The 13,427-nt window shown below is 45.6% G+C and overlaps 1 protein-coding gene across 2 annotated transcripts in view; it reads left to right on the top strand.

Moving 5' to 3' along the window:
* The window catches only part of LOC126522309 (uncharacterized), an 80,704-nt gene extending 74,055 nt beyond the window's left edge, over nt 1-6,649 (top strand). Inside the window, exons 10-11 of one of the 2 annotated variants that reach the window (XM_050171037.3) lie at nt 72-323; nt 6,227-6,649. In XM_050171037.3, coding sequence (XP_050026994.1) covers nt 72-323; nt 6,227-6,360 — 386 coding nt within the window. In that variant the 3' untranslated portion in view covers nt 6,361-6,649. The remainder of the gene's footprint in view (nt 1-71; nt 324-6,226) is intronic. The other variant, XM_055066340.2, reaches the window with a different exon arrangement.
* The last annotated feature ends 6,778 nt before the right edge of the window (nt 6,650-13,427 follow it).

Below are 13,427 nucleotides of genomic sequence, written 5' to 3' on the forward strand. Positions count from 1 at the left end.
GGACAGCTCATCATGGAAAGTATTGAGCCCATGAATTTCCCATTTTTTTCTCTCTAATTGTGACGGTCTAGGTGACGCTGGCTACTATGACAACGATGGCAACCTGTATGTGGTGGAACGTGTCAAAGACATGATCAAGTGTCTCGACCAGCAGGTGGCGCCAGCGGAAATAGAGGCTCTATTGTCTCGCCATCCACTCGTTCTGGACTCGGCGGTAGTGGGCATCGAACATCCCGATTTCGGGGAGGCGCCGACCGCCTTCGTGGTGGCCGAACCATCCGGAAAAGGACGCATCGAAGAGGAGCTGAGGCAACTCGTGTCCGGTGAGCACCTTGGGACAGTCCTCAGAGAAGATATGGTTACCACTCCAACTTGTTGATAGTATTCATTTGGTTAAATCCTTAGCCCAGCAGATTGACGAGGCTAGGGTAATTGAAGGAAGGAAAGCGTGAGGTCGGCATTAGCTTACGCGCTCTAGCTTGTACTTTGCAAAGTTTGGACCAGTTTGGACCAGTTTGTGGGTCATTCTAGTTATGGTTACAGTGCGACGCCAGCATAGACAGAGACAAGGAGTTACGCAACGCTTTCCGCGCCGTTTCTTGTATATGTCTACGTTTTACCTTGCACTCTAAGCATACTAGGGATTCCCACAGGAGGAGGTAAAGGTGCGATGAAGATTGATGACATTAAAGATAAACCCGCAATGTTGCTTAAATCCAATTCAGTGTTGTTCATTATGGTAACTCTTTTAGCACAGCGAAAAGGCGCAGGAGACACAAGAGAAATAACTTGCACCTGAAAATTTAATTAAAGAAGCTTCACTTACACACACGTACAAGTGATTGTGCAGGCTGCTTTGTGACAATTGTATTCGCATTTTACTACTTTTCGGGCTCGCACCTCTTGTTCGTTACATTCTTTGTTTATTTTTGCCCTTCCTGCGTGCACCGCGTGTAGGCAGTAGGCATTAAATAATTAAAAAATAAAGAAGGAAATAAATAAAAAAAGCTACTTGAATATTATTTTTTTCGGTTGCAAGTAAAGGCTTTATCCAGCGGTATTTCGTCCTTCCGTTTCGCTATAAAGTTATCGTGATGAATGTTAACCAACCAGCCCGCTGATTCATATTAACTTAATATTGTGCTAACCAAACAAATAACTTCTAAAGATCAGTCCTAACAGATCATCCATAGAGCCACGGAGTACGCGACGGCTGCGGTCATGGCTTGACTGAACAAAATTAAGAAAACGCGTTAGCGCAGCAAGGCAGACACACAGAAGCGTTTCCTTCAACTATTGTGCCGGCGCCACGGTTTCCATTGTGTCTTTAGGAGCAGACCTTAGAAAGTTGGTTCCGGTCCATGTTGAAAATTGAGCGCGTGCTGAAGAGGTGACCTGTTGCGCTCAGAAGTTATTTTGTCGCAAGGCGAGCCAGTGTGCTCGCTGACATGAATTTATGACACTTTCTGAATATTAACCAGGTGTAAAAGTTAATTCCCTCTCCTATGTAGCGTGTTTGTGCTTTGGCTTCATCGCAATTAATTCTCATTCGAAGCGCCAAAAGCCTACATGTCTGTATTATTGTTGCCTCATGTTGCCTCGTTGCTTAGCAGCACCAGTTTTTCACTCACCTGAATTACGAGTAGCTAATATGAATAGCGATGGTATTCAGTTCAGAGGCTACATCCGTGTGGTACCTCTATAGTTAACCATGCCTACCGTAAATTATGATGCAGTTAAATGAGAGTGGACTTTATTTAGCTTCAACAGTTTCCATGGGAGTGCCGTTACGTGCAGCACCCTTCGTAATGTTTGCGAGAGCTCTTATGCTAGGAGGTTAGTGTGGCTCAAACGGCTAGATTAAAGAATATTCAAATTGCAGGAATGCTAAAGTCACAGCCAACTAAGTTTTCAAATTATTAAACTATATGTAGGTGCACCTACTAGTAAATTATGGCGGAAGAAAATGAAGAGTGCAACCATAAATTGAACAAAATGAAAGGTTAATATGTGCAGTAAGACGCCAGGCGAAGAGGAATAAGCGCCTAACCTGATGCATGCCAACTGTTGATCAGCTAATACAGCAACCACTCACTGTCTGCTCGCTGTTATCGTGCTCTTTATCGCCGAGAAATTGAGCAGCCAGCCAAACAAGAAAACAAGCGATGATGAAAGAACATAAAAATTTAGACAGAGTACCTGGTGTTGGCCCTACCTTCAACGAGATTCAGTAAATGAGGCTTCACACCATTCGCGAAGTGGCTCCATGTTGCATCACGTCGCCACGAGCTGACGTGACTCACTGGCGTATGGAAATGAATCAGGGGTGACGCAACGCATTTGCATAGCAGCTTCGTTTTACGAGCATCCGTTATGTCTAGCCTCCAGCAAAGGCGACAACGGTGTTGAGAGAGCATCTGACTTGATGATGAAGGAACAAAGTATGAAACAGAGAGTGCGTCGTTACGAAATTCAGCCTTCGACACAAAGAATTCGATACAAATTCAGCCAGAACCAAGCTACACTGGCGCGTAGCTTGGTTTCCCCTATCCCAGTCACCGCCCCGGCGAGCTGCCTGCGACGCTCAGTCTTGGCTTGGTTTCCGTTACAGATGGAGCTCCCACTCGCTTCTCCCGCCATGTGCAAATTACTCTGTGATTCGTTTTTGTGTGCAAAAAACATTGCGCCCGTGGGCACTCATTTCCAACTGTGTGAAGCCTACGGAGAAAAGTGTATGAGCGTACAACTCGGTCGCAAACGGTGCAGAGAATTCAAAGACGGACGTACAGCGTTCTGGGCTGCCATCGGTTTCGGACAAAACGATTGCGAAAGTAGAAGAAACGACGCTGCAAGATCGAAGGGTGACGGTTCAGGAGCTCTGTGAGATGATCCCTGATATCAGCAAGACCTGCATCGACAAAATTTTGATAGGCCATCTAGGGTAGGTCAATCTTTGAGCAAGGTGGGTCCCGAGAATGCTTACGGAGGACTACAACTGGTACCGTGTTGATGCGGCCCGCAAATTTCTTTAGGCCTACAAAACCTATAACGAGGAATTCTTGGCCTCTGTTGTCATAGGAGACGAGAATTGGGTCCACTGCAGGACAACGGAGATGAAAGAACAATCCCGTCGGTGGAAACATCCAAAGTTGCCGAAGCCACGGAAGTTCAGACACCTGTTTGCCGGCAAAGTAATGGCGAGGGTCGTTTTGGACATGAAGGGGTTATTGTTGTGAGAATTCATGCCTGCCGGTACAACAATCAATGCGGACCGCTGCTGTGAGGCTTTGCAGAATCTTGGGCGCGCGAATGAAAACAAGAGGAGACGCATGCTCACGAAGGGAGTGCGTTTCCATCAGGACAACGCTCGTCCGCAAATCGCCCGTGTAACAAACGATCTCATCAACAAATTTGGATGAGATACTGTCCCACACCTGCCCTGCAACCCCGAGATAGCCCCACGTGACTTCCATCTCATCCCCGAATTGAACAAACACCTGGGTGGAACGCATTTCAAAACCAGAGAGGAGCGGAAAGAAGAGGTTTTAAACTCCCTTCACGGCGCGGCGGGAGAGTTGTATGATTCAGGCAGAAAGAAGATCGTGCACGGCATTCAAAAACGCATTTATTTCAACTACGATTACGTCCAAATATAGGGGAATATCTGAGCATTACAAAAATGTATTACTCAGTGTCAGTACACATGTTTTTCATTGTGAAAACTTATTGGGAACTTTATTTTACGGACAACACTCGCATTACAACGTGGATTCCTCAACCAGCCTGGCATGCCGTTCGCGAGTCGATGGACATTTCTTTCCACAGTGTCCTTTGAGCTCCTCCTCCAACAAACTACGAAACTCTGTGGCGCAAATCTCAAGAGAGACTGATCGCAGGCTCATTGCACCCGCGACTGATTTTCCTAGAAAGACATAGTAGTGAACGCCGATGATGGTCCTGATACCGTTCAATTTCATAGCTAACATTTTAGAAGTCTGAAACATATCCCTGTCTACCGCCTTTTTTAACCTTTATATTAGAATTATTCTTTCGTTGTGAACATTTCCATGCCCATTAACAGCGCATGAAGTTATGCTTTCTTTGATACCCACTCGGGCTACTTGGTTCTACCATGGAGAACAATATACATAAACGGCGCCAAAAAAGTACATGCCCATCCACAGCAATGTTAGAAAATAGATGACACAATGCTTGTGCAGACTAACAACGCAGCCGCAGTTGCAATTGTCACAAGCAAAGTTTCCTTGCCTGTAGCTGTTAGCTGTGTTTTTTACGAAGACGGAGACAATGTATGACGTTTGTGAATGCAACGATGTTGATGATGAGTCTATGCACAGAGAATTATGACGCATATATTAAATATATGTGAGCTTCCACACCCCTTGTGTCACAGTCGTCTATTCATTTTGGTGTATTAACCAAAAATTGGGCCATATTTAGTACCACACACATCTAGACATCAATAAAACAATGTCCTTAAATGAGCACATTGCTTCGTTTCATTGAAATTCGATTTTTATGCGATAAGTACAGTCGCAGACGTATTTTCTTTTCCACACAGAAGGTTACGTAGAATTGGCGGAATTATCGGGGAATCGTAACTAATTTCAATGGCCAAAAAAGTTGTTTAGTTCCATTCGAGAGTTGGCAACCAAAGATGACCATGGTTTCATGCCGTGTCGACGATATCTTCACACCGGCGGTACAAGGTGAAGCCTGTGAAACTTTCACGTCCAGTCAACCGCAGCGGTTGACAGTGACTCAGAAGGGTTTGGGTGCGAGCTAGCTGACAGTGACGTCCGCAGTGGGACGACGCAGTCGTGAAGGGCGCTGTCAGAGGGGAGCGTACGATCTGCCTGCCTCTCACAGGAACGCGTTTTCCAAATTGGCAATCACGTGACCTCCAGCAAGACTGCGCACACGAGACTGCGTATTGCCATGTTGGCTTTGCACCAGCCACAAGTTACCTGCAAGATAGGGCCAGCGGCGGACGTAAGCGCTCTGCCGGGCTGACATCCATGCCCAGCCACAGCCGGCCGGACTAGAAGGGACGCTCGCCCTCCGCTTCAGCCAGACCTGGCGCCCGCTTGATCGCGTTACCTCGCGCTAGCCGTGTTACTGCGTGCTAGCGTCATAGTTGGTCCAGATGGTAGAGCGTCGAGCCTGTAAAGGAGTTGGCCGTGGGTTGGATCCCGAGACCAGCACGAGTTTTTTCCTATTGTGAAGCTTTCTGGGTAACCTGCATGGTATTTTTTTAACGTTGTGTTGCAGTTCATGTGAAGTAAAATTTTTAACCCTCATGCTTATTCTTCTCACTATTATTAATCCGTTATTTAAGTTGGACATTTAGAATGATGGGGCTTCGGTACACGATAACGAGTCGAACTCAGTCATAAATGATCGTTCTAGACAGAGCTGGTCACTTTTTTTGATAGACCGTAAACACTTGAGCTTTCTTTGCTGCAGTCGGTTGTAGATCGACGCGTAAATCGCTCGTGTAATAGGGGCGCAAGTATAAGGGCACACCTACCATTAAATAAATTGTCTTTAGGGTGCCTCAAATTCGCGGACTATATATGTCGTCCTTTTATTTTTCCCTCGCAGGAAAGCTAGTCACATGGACATTTCAATTGTTTATTTGTGGTTTCTGCGCATCGACAGATTGATATACTCGTGAAATTTAATGTCCCGCCAAGCAACTACATGAATACGAAAGGCGCCGTAGTGGAAGTCTGCGGAATAGTTTCGGCACTGTGCTTTTTTTTATGTGCGCCCAAATTTAGGTACACGAGCATTCCTAAATATCGCTGCGTCAGATATCCAGCTGCCGTACTAGGCAATTCATCCCGTGGTTGCGTTTTCTGCATTGGAGCGCCTACGCCACTGAGGAGCAGGATGTTCTAGACAGTTGGCATATGTAGCCTTGCAAGGCACACGCAAGCAATTGACCCGCCCGAGCGCCTCCTTTCGGAAAAGTTCTTCGGTGTTCAGAAGCGCAGCACTGGACGGACGAACGCAGGCCATGGCAGCGGGTCGCTCAGTTTCGATCACCAGCTATAAACGTGCTTCACTGTAGTAACAGGAACACGCAACTCGATTTTCACGTTGCACGTTCGGAGCAATGAATACACGTATTTATTTGTTTTCACGTGCACCGCACAAGCGAGAAGATTGGCTTCAGATGGGCTTCTATTTTTCTGCGCAGAACAAGCCGCCTTCCACAAGCATTTGCACGGAGGAGTCGTCTTCGTTGACAGCATTCCCAAGACGGACACCGGAAAGTACATGCGACGACAGCTGCGATCGCAATATCTGGCGACGCTTGGAAAAGCCACGTAGGCTTTCGTAGGTAGTCTTTGGTTGCACATTCGTTACGTGTATATAACACCCAATTACCTATACCGACAGTAAGGAATACACACGCAGCGAGCAAATACACTTAATATAAAAAAACGTGTGGTAAACTCACAGCTTCCAACATTTCATTGTAGCACGGAGCCCACGGAATTTGTTCGAAGTGGCTATAGCACTGTATCCGCTGATAAACACGTTTACATTATGAGCGCTAAGCAGAGGAGGCAGTTGCATCGCTACACTATTACGTACAATAAAAGAATGTGCCTGGGTATTCCGTGTGGTTTATTTTTTGTGTGAAAGAATGCGTAAGATACTTTCTTTGGTGTGGAAAGCACTCAGCGGCCAAGCGCATAGCGCTCATATGCAAGCTTAATTTCAGATGTCTGGCTAGTCAGTGTCGACTGAAAATGACTTTTCACATTGCGCCACATTTGCGAGCCCATGACTTTGGACAATTTTGGAGGCACAATGTTATCGTAAATGATTCGGCTGTGGGCTGTTAACACTTCGAAGGAATGAGGTTTTTTGAGAAATTATTCTTCATTTGGACACACGCGCACATAGAAAGTAAACTCTCCAAATATTGAGTACTCATGGAAAGGTTGCAGAAGCACTGATTCTATGTATTATTAAGTGACCCTCTTCTGTTAGCTAACCACGCTTCATGGCAATTTCGCCTAAAATTCACATCTCGCGAAGAATTATCGCTACAGAGCCTGTTCGGACGAGTAAGCTCATACAGCAACCTGCTTGCAAGGCTCGTGTACCATGTATTGGGGGAACGTTAATGGAGCCGGCGTGGTGAAAATTATGCTGGAGCTCTCAATTACGGCATCTGTCGTATCCGCAGAGTAGCTTTAGGATATTAAACCCCGCGTATCAATCAACATGCTGATCCCAGAACAACCATAGTGTTACGTAGTGGACAATTCATTTCACTCAAGCTAGAATACTCTTCTTGCAATGCAGTTTGTGTTCTTTTTCTATGACGTGCTGCTATTGATCTCCTTTTGTACTTCGAAACGAAGAAAACCCGGTAATGCTAATCTGTGCGCAATCGTGTTAGACGTATGAAAAAAAAACGCGCATATAATTGAGTTTACCCCACGTGGCGCTTTCCTCCAGACTGATGTAGGGGGAACTACTGTTTCCAAACTCTACTGCAGCATTTCAATGGTGGATGTGACAACACTCTGAATGAAGGCATGGTGAGTCGATGCAATAGAGCCCGGAGAGTCTTCTCCGTTATGTAATGATTGACCTATAGTAATACTAGTGGTACTTTAATGTTTGGAGTATGGAGAGCTTGTTCTCACTAGCTTGTGGTGTCCCAACCGAAGAGACTGTGGAAACGTGAGATCTCTCGACATCTGTTGCCAACGGACATTTTGTTATCACGGGGAAGATTTAGCTCTCTAAACGTGATGGCAGCGCAATAAGGCAACTAATGCTCTACGTCTTACAATCAACAATGAACTCAGTGCACAGATAATCTACCCCCAGCTGTATAAACATATCGGCCAGATAGTTGCAGATCTTTGGCGTAAATGTCAGTGTACGGTCACCACGGTGTCTCTGCTCTGCCCGAGCCACCCAGCCACAAAGTGCAGCGGGCACACGTGAGCGTCGGCTGAAATGCATCGCTGCGCCTTGCAGGCGCTCATTCCCGCTCTCAATACGTACATATCCAGCGTCATGGCTTATATTAAACGGCAGCTTCAACACACAACGAGCTGTCGTGGGTGATTGCGAAAATAAATTATTGATTTCGGTTCAAAACATAACACTATCACCATATTATCGATGAAAATTGAAGAAATACATATCTAACAGGCGTTCCGCTGCCTCTACGTCGCTTAATTTGTTTTGGTTAAACATATCTGGTGGTTTTCTTAGGCATCGCGTTCTGAAATCGTACAAGTAATCAACCTTAAAATTGAATATTCACAGAGGTGTTCGATCAGTTTGGTTTTATCTCGTCATTCTTTCAAGATCTTCTACCAGCCTCTACTTGGCCTACAGTTCGTTTATATTTTGTTTTCACCTCTGCTAATGAGACGTTCGTCGGGCTAGAGAGCGAAATAGCTCGCTCGCATTTCTCTCCGAACGTGTAACTGCCTTGATAAAGACCATCCACAATAATAGTGCGCGAAACGTCATAGTTATTTACTTGCAGGCACTGTCTCATATGACAAACAGCTGCAAGTGTTTCTGAACTCTAGCTTTCAACAAAGATTCCTGACCCTGCACACAGCTGCCGAGTATTGGACCTCGAATGTTGAAAAAGATATTTGCGTCCCATGCTGAGGGACTACTCGGCGAAGTATAAAACATGGACGTCCTCCACCGAGCGGTCAGCATGGAATATCTCGTAATACGTGAAGAATTCTGGTGGTCGGTTGTATCACCGCACTTCAAGTTTTCTCATCCGTAGGCGTCGCATGCGTGGGGAATCAAACTGCCCTAAGCCACATTGACGGTAAAGCGTGTGCAACCATGACGGCATTGTGCTTTACACCGAAGAGCTATATTCGTTGGAGAGGGCGAGCGTTTGCATCTTCGGTATATTTACGTAATTCTTTCTCTTGGTTAGCTCATATGTAAGTGATAACCAAAAAGTTTCCTTTCTGTAGGAAATGTATAAATACTTACGATGAACATTTGAGGAGGTTTGCAATACGTCAAAGTAATTCATGTCGCTCTTACATTCACGTCGACGACAGTGCTGTGAACCTACATTGGCAATGGATTGAAAGATCACCAACATCACGACTGTGCTCAAATAAACAATATTACAACAACTTAATTTACTCACTTTCTTTATCACATATTAAGATTTAAGCACATAGTGTTAGGTGTCAGAACAGCGGGAGACCATCTTAACTAAATACTGCGAGACAGCTGTTAAGCCTCAACGGTTTATTTCGCAGGACGTGCGGTGAAGACGATGACGCTGGCCATGATGATGAATATATACAGATGAAGAAGATGAAAGGATAATGTAATGGTCACACAATTTCCCCCGCTCGTGTAAGCGGCCAACCTGGCCGCTGATTATGGCGGGAAACGCCATATGCAAGGCTTTAAACGCGAAACATGCGCAATCTCTGTGGCTCAGCAGCGGCCATCCAAAGGCGGAACAAATGTAGTGACACAATAGTTTACTGGCGAAGTCTGTTCCTGAACTATGTAGGGCCCGATAAAACGGGACTGAAGTGTCTCGCACAATCCAGGAGCGCGAACTGGGATCCTAACACTTCGTCTCCACGGTGGAAGTAAACGACACGGAGAGATGCATCGTAGCGAATTTAGCGGTCTTGTTAACTAGCGTCGGTGTTGAGGCGGGCACGTAGGCGACACCGGGCAATGCGCGAAACGCACTGCTCACACACTGATGTGGACGAAGGTACTTGGACACCGAAGAAAGAAGCGTCAAATAAAGTAAACGGTTGGTGACCATACACAAGGAAAAAAGGCGAGTACACCGTAGTGCATTGGACGGCCGTGTTGTATGCGAAAGGGACGAACGGTAGAATGACATCCCAATTGGTGTGGTCAGGGTTGATGTACATAGGTAGCATGTCGGACAGCGTGCGATGAAAGCACTCTGTGGGACCATTAGTTTGAGGGTGGTAGCTGGAAGTCGTTTTATGAATGGTATTGGACGCACGGAGAACATCGTCGAGAAGTTTAGAGAGAAAGGTCCTGCCGCGGTCACTCAACAGATAACGTGGGGCTCCGTGCCGTAAAAAGATGGCTTCCAAGGAAAAGGCTGCAACCTCCTTTGCGGATCCCGAAGATAGTGCGGATGTCTCAGCGTGCCGTGTCAAGTGGTCTACAGCTGTGACGATCCATCGTTTACCGCCAGTGGTTAAGGGTAACGGTCCATAGAGGTCGATACCAAGGACTACGAAAGGAGCTTCAGGACACGGGACAGGTTGGAGCAGTCCAGCCGGAGGTGAGGTCAGTCGTTTGCGGTGTTGGCACAGCGAACAGGAAGCGGCATATTTCGCTACGCTGATTGCAAGTCCAGGCCAAGAGAAGTGGCTGCTAATTCGCTCATAGGTTTTATGGAAACTAAAGTGACCGGCAGTGGGATCGTCGTGAAAGGCCTCCAATATCTGGGCCTGAAGTGATTGGGGAACGACAGGAGCCCAACGGTGTCCTTTGGGATGAAACACGTACCGGTATAATATCGAATTTTCGTTCTTGAAGTTCTTCAACTGCCGACGGAGCCGAGCGCCCGGTGTGCGAGATGATCCGCGAATACGTTTCATAACGGAGTGGCGTGGAGTCATGTGAAGACTCCTACTGGCAGGTAATAAAGGCACAGTTGCCGCAGGATAAGGTGGTCAGTAAATGGGAAATACACCGGGAGAAAAAGTCGATGGTTCAAATACTGGTGTAAGCAAAGATAAAAGGTGACAGTCAACGTTGGTTGTCAGAAATACGTGAGAAAGAGAAGGCCGCAGCTAGAATATTTTGGAACCCCATCAAATTATTAGGCAGGAAGTCAACAGCGATACAACAACATATCCTAGACGAAGATGGAAACGAACTGGAAGGGGAACTGGCATTAAATTACATCAGAAAAATACCAGCCGAACCTTTCCAAGTCAATGACGAGGTTGTAATTAAAAAATAAAGAGCATGAAAGAGAACCAGATGGAAAAGGAGCTGGTGCTGATAAATTTCAACTGGAAGAAAGCTGAAGAGAAAATTCCTAAGTGCACAGCCACAGGGCTAGAAGAGGTTCCCGTTAGGCTGATTAATGAACTAGGACCTAAAAGTAAGGAAGCTATGCTGAAAACAGTGGAAGAAACTTCAAAAAATAGATACATACCAGACAGTTGGCGACAAAGTAGAACGAATTTATTGATAAAGATAAGGCGGAGAAAGATAGAATTCACTCGTATACACCGTTGACCATTACATCGGTAATATACAGGCTAGCAATGCAGGCAATCAAATTAAAGCTGCAAGCATGGGGAGAATAAAGTCATTTTGGGAGAACTTCTGAATGGCTTTCGAATAGGTAGGCGTTTGGGCGATAACATATTTCTTCTTACTCAGTCTATTGAAATATCAAGAGTAGAAAGCAGGCCGTTATATGTGGGCTTTTAGACATTACAGGAGCGTATGACAACGTAGACCGCAACTTTTTGTGGGATATTCTGGAAGGCGAAGGCTTAGGCGATGATTGCCTACAGCTTTTGAGAGATACTTAATTAGAATATACCGTTTGCGTTGAATGGGAAGGAATGAGGAGTGAGGAGAAAGTTGATATCAACAAGGGACTGAGGAAGGGGTGCCTTTTATCCCCACTGCTGTTTATGATGCACATATATGGTGAGGATGGAGAAGGCGCTGGAAGGAAGTAATATCGGGTTTAATCTCTCATACAAACAGGCGGGTGCAGTAGTAGAGCAGCAGCTTCCAGGTTTATTTTATGCGGACGACATATTGCTGCTAGCTAACAAGCAAAGTGATTTGCAACGTCTGACTAATATCTGTGGACAGGAAGGCGACAATTTAGGTTAGAAATTTAGCATTAGGAAATCAGGTGTTATGGTATTCAATGAAAATAGTGAAAAGACAGTGGAAATACAGCACCGGGAAATGTCTCGGGTAAAATAATATAAATATCTTCTTATATGGATGACCAAGGCAATAGATATTTAGAAATACAGGAAAAAACAATAAGAGTAAAGGAGAAGCGAAATGCAGCCATAATGAAGAACAGAGCGCTCTGGGCATACAATAGGTACGAGGAGCTCCGGGGTATGTGGAAAGATTTAATGGTTACAGGATTTACGTTTGGAAATGCAATTGTTTGTTTGACATCATGGGTACAATCAGGACTCGATGGCTGCCAAAGGTCAATGGGACGCCTTGCACTGGGCGCTCAAGGGAAGACTACAAATGAAGGTGTGCAGCGTGATATGGGCTGGACAAGTTTTGATGTGAGAGAAGCTCATAATGAAATTGATTATGAAGAACGACTGAGGAATATGGAAAAAAGTAAATGGGCTTTGACAGTGATACATTAGGCGTTGGTGTCTGTAATGTGTGCAAATTTCATGGAATGGGACGTGTGTGTCTTGGCGTGTTGTTGGGACTCATTGCGCTCCAGAGTTAGGTTCAAATTTGCGACTACTCGGTGCGTGAATCCTCGAGCAGCGGCATGAGCCATTTCGTTTCCTTGGATTCCTTGATGTGCTGGAATCCAGACGAGAGCGATGTCATTTTTTTCTGGTGGGTGAGCGACAAGTAGAGAGTGCACGAGGTTGGTAATGTAGCCGTTACTGAAGTTCCGGGTAGCCGTCTCAAAGTCACTAATGATGACGTCGCAATCGGGTAGCCCGATGCGAGTGCAATGGCGGCCTCTTCCGCGTCGCCCGCCAAGGTGGTCTTGATTGATGCTGAACGAACAGTGTTGCCCTGGTTGTGTACGACTGCTAGAGCGTAACGATGTCTAGCGGTGTTGGCTGCAGCGTCCACATAGTAGACTCCTTCAGCCTGTCCATAGCTGCGTTGTAGCGCCTTGTCTCGAAGTTTTGCGGCGTTTGACGTTAAATTCGGGGTGCATGTTTCTGGGTAGGAGCTGGATGTGGTATAGGACCAGTGGCGTAGCCAGAAATTTCATTCGGGGGAGGCTCACTTTGCAGCTCGGCCTCCTCCTTACAGAATTAGCCGAGGGATTAAGACATATATATATATATATATATATATATATATATATATATATATATATATATATATATATATATATATATATATATATATATATATATATATATATATGTGTGTGTGTGTGTGTGTGTGTGTGTGTGTGTGTGTGTGTGTGTGTGTGTGTGTGTCTGTCGTTCAACAACCTTGTTTACATTTTCGTACATATGCAACGACCAGGGGAAAATCTCAATGACGCTTTCCTTTGTTAGAATCTATTGCGCAGGAGCAGCTGTCAGCGGTTGTGTATTGCGAGTATTTGCTCCGAAATTATAGTCGCAACAGAGAGCACATATAAAAAGCAGGAGTTCTGCAACATA

Source organism: Dermacentor andersoni, chromosome 6 (assembly GCF_023375885.2).
Source record: "Dermacentor andersoni chromosome 6, qqDerAnde1_hic_scaffold, whole genome shotgun sequence".
In the NCBI taxonomy this organism is placed as follows: domain Eukaryota; kingdom Metazoa; phylum Arthropoda; class Arachnida; order Ixodida; family Ixodidae; genus Dermacentor; species Dermacentor andersoni.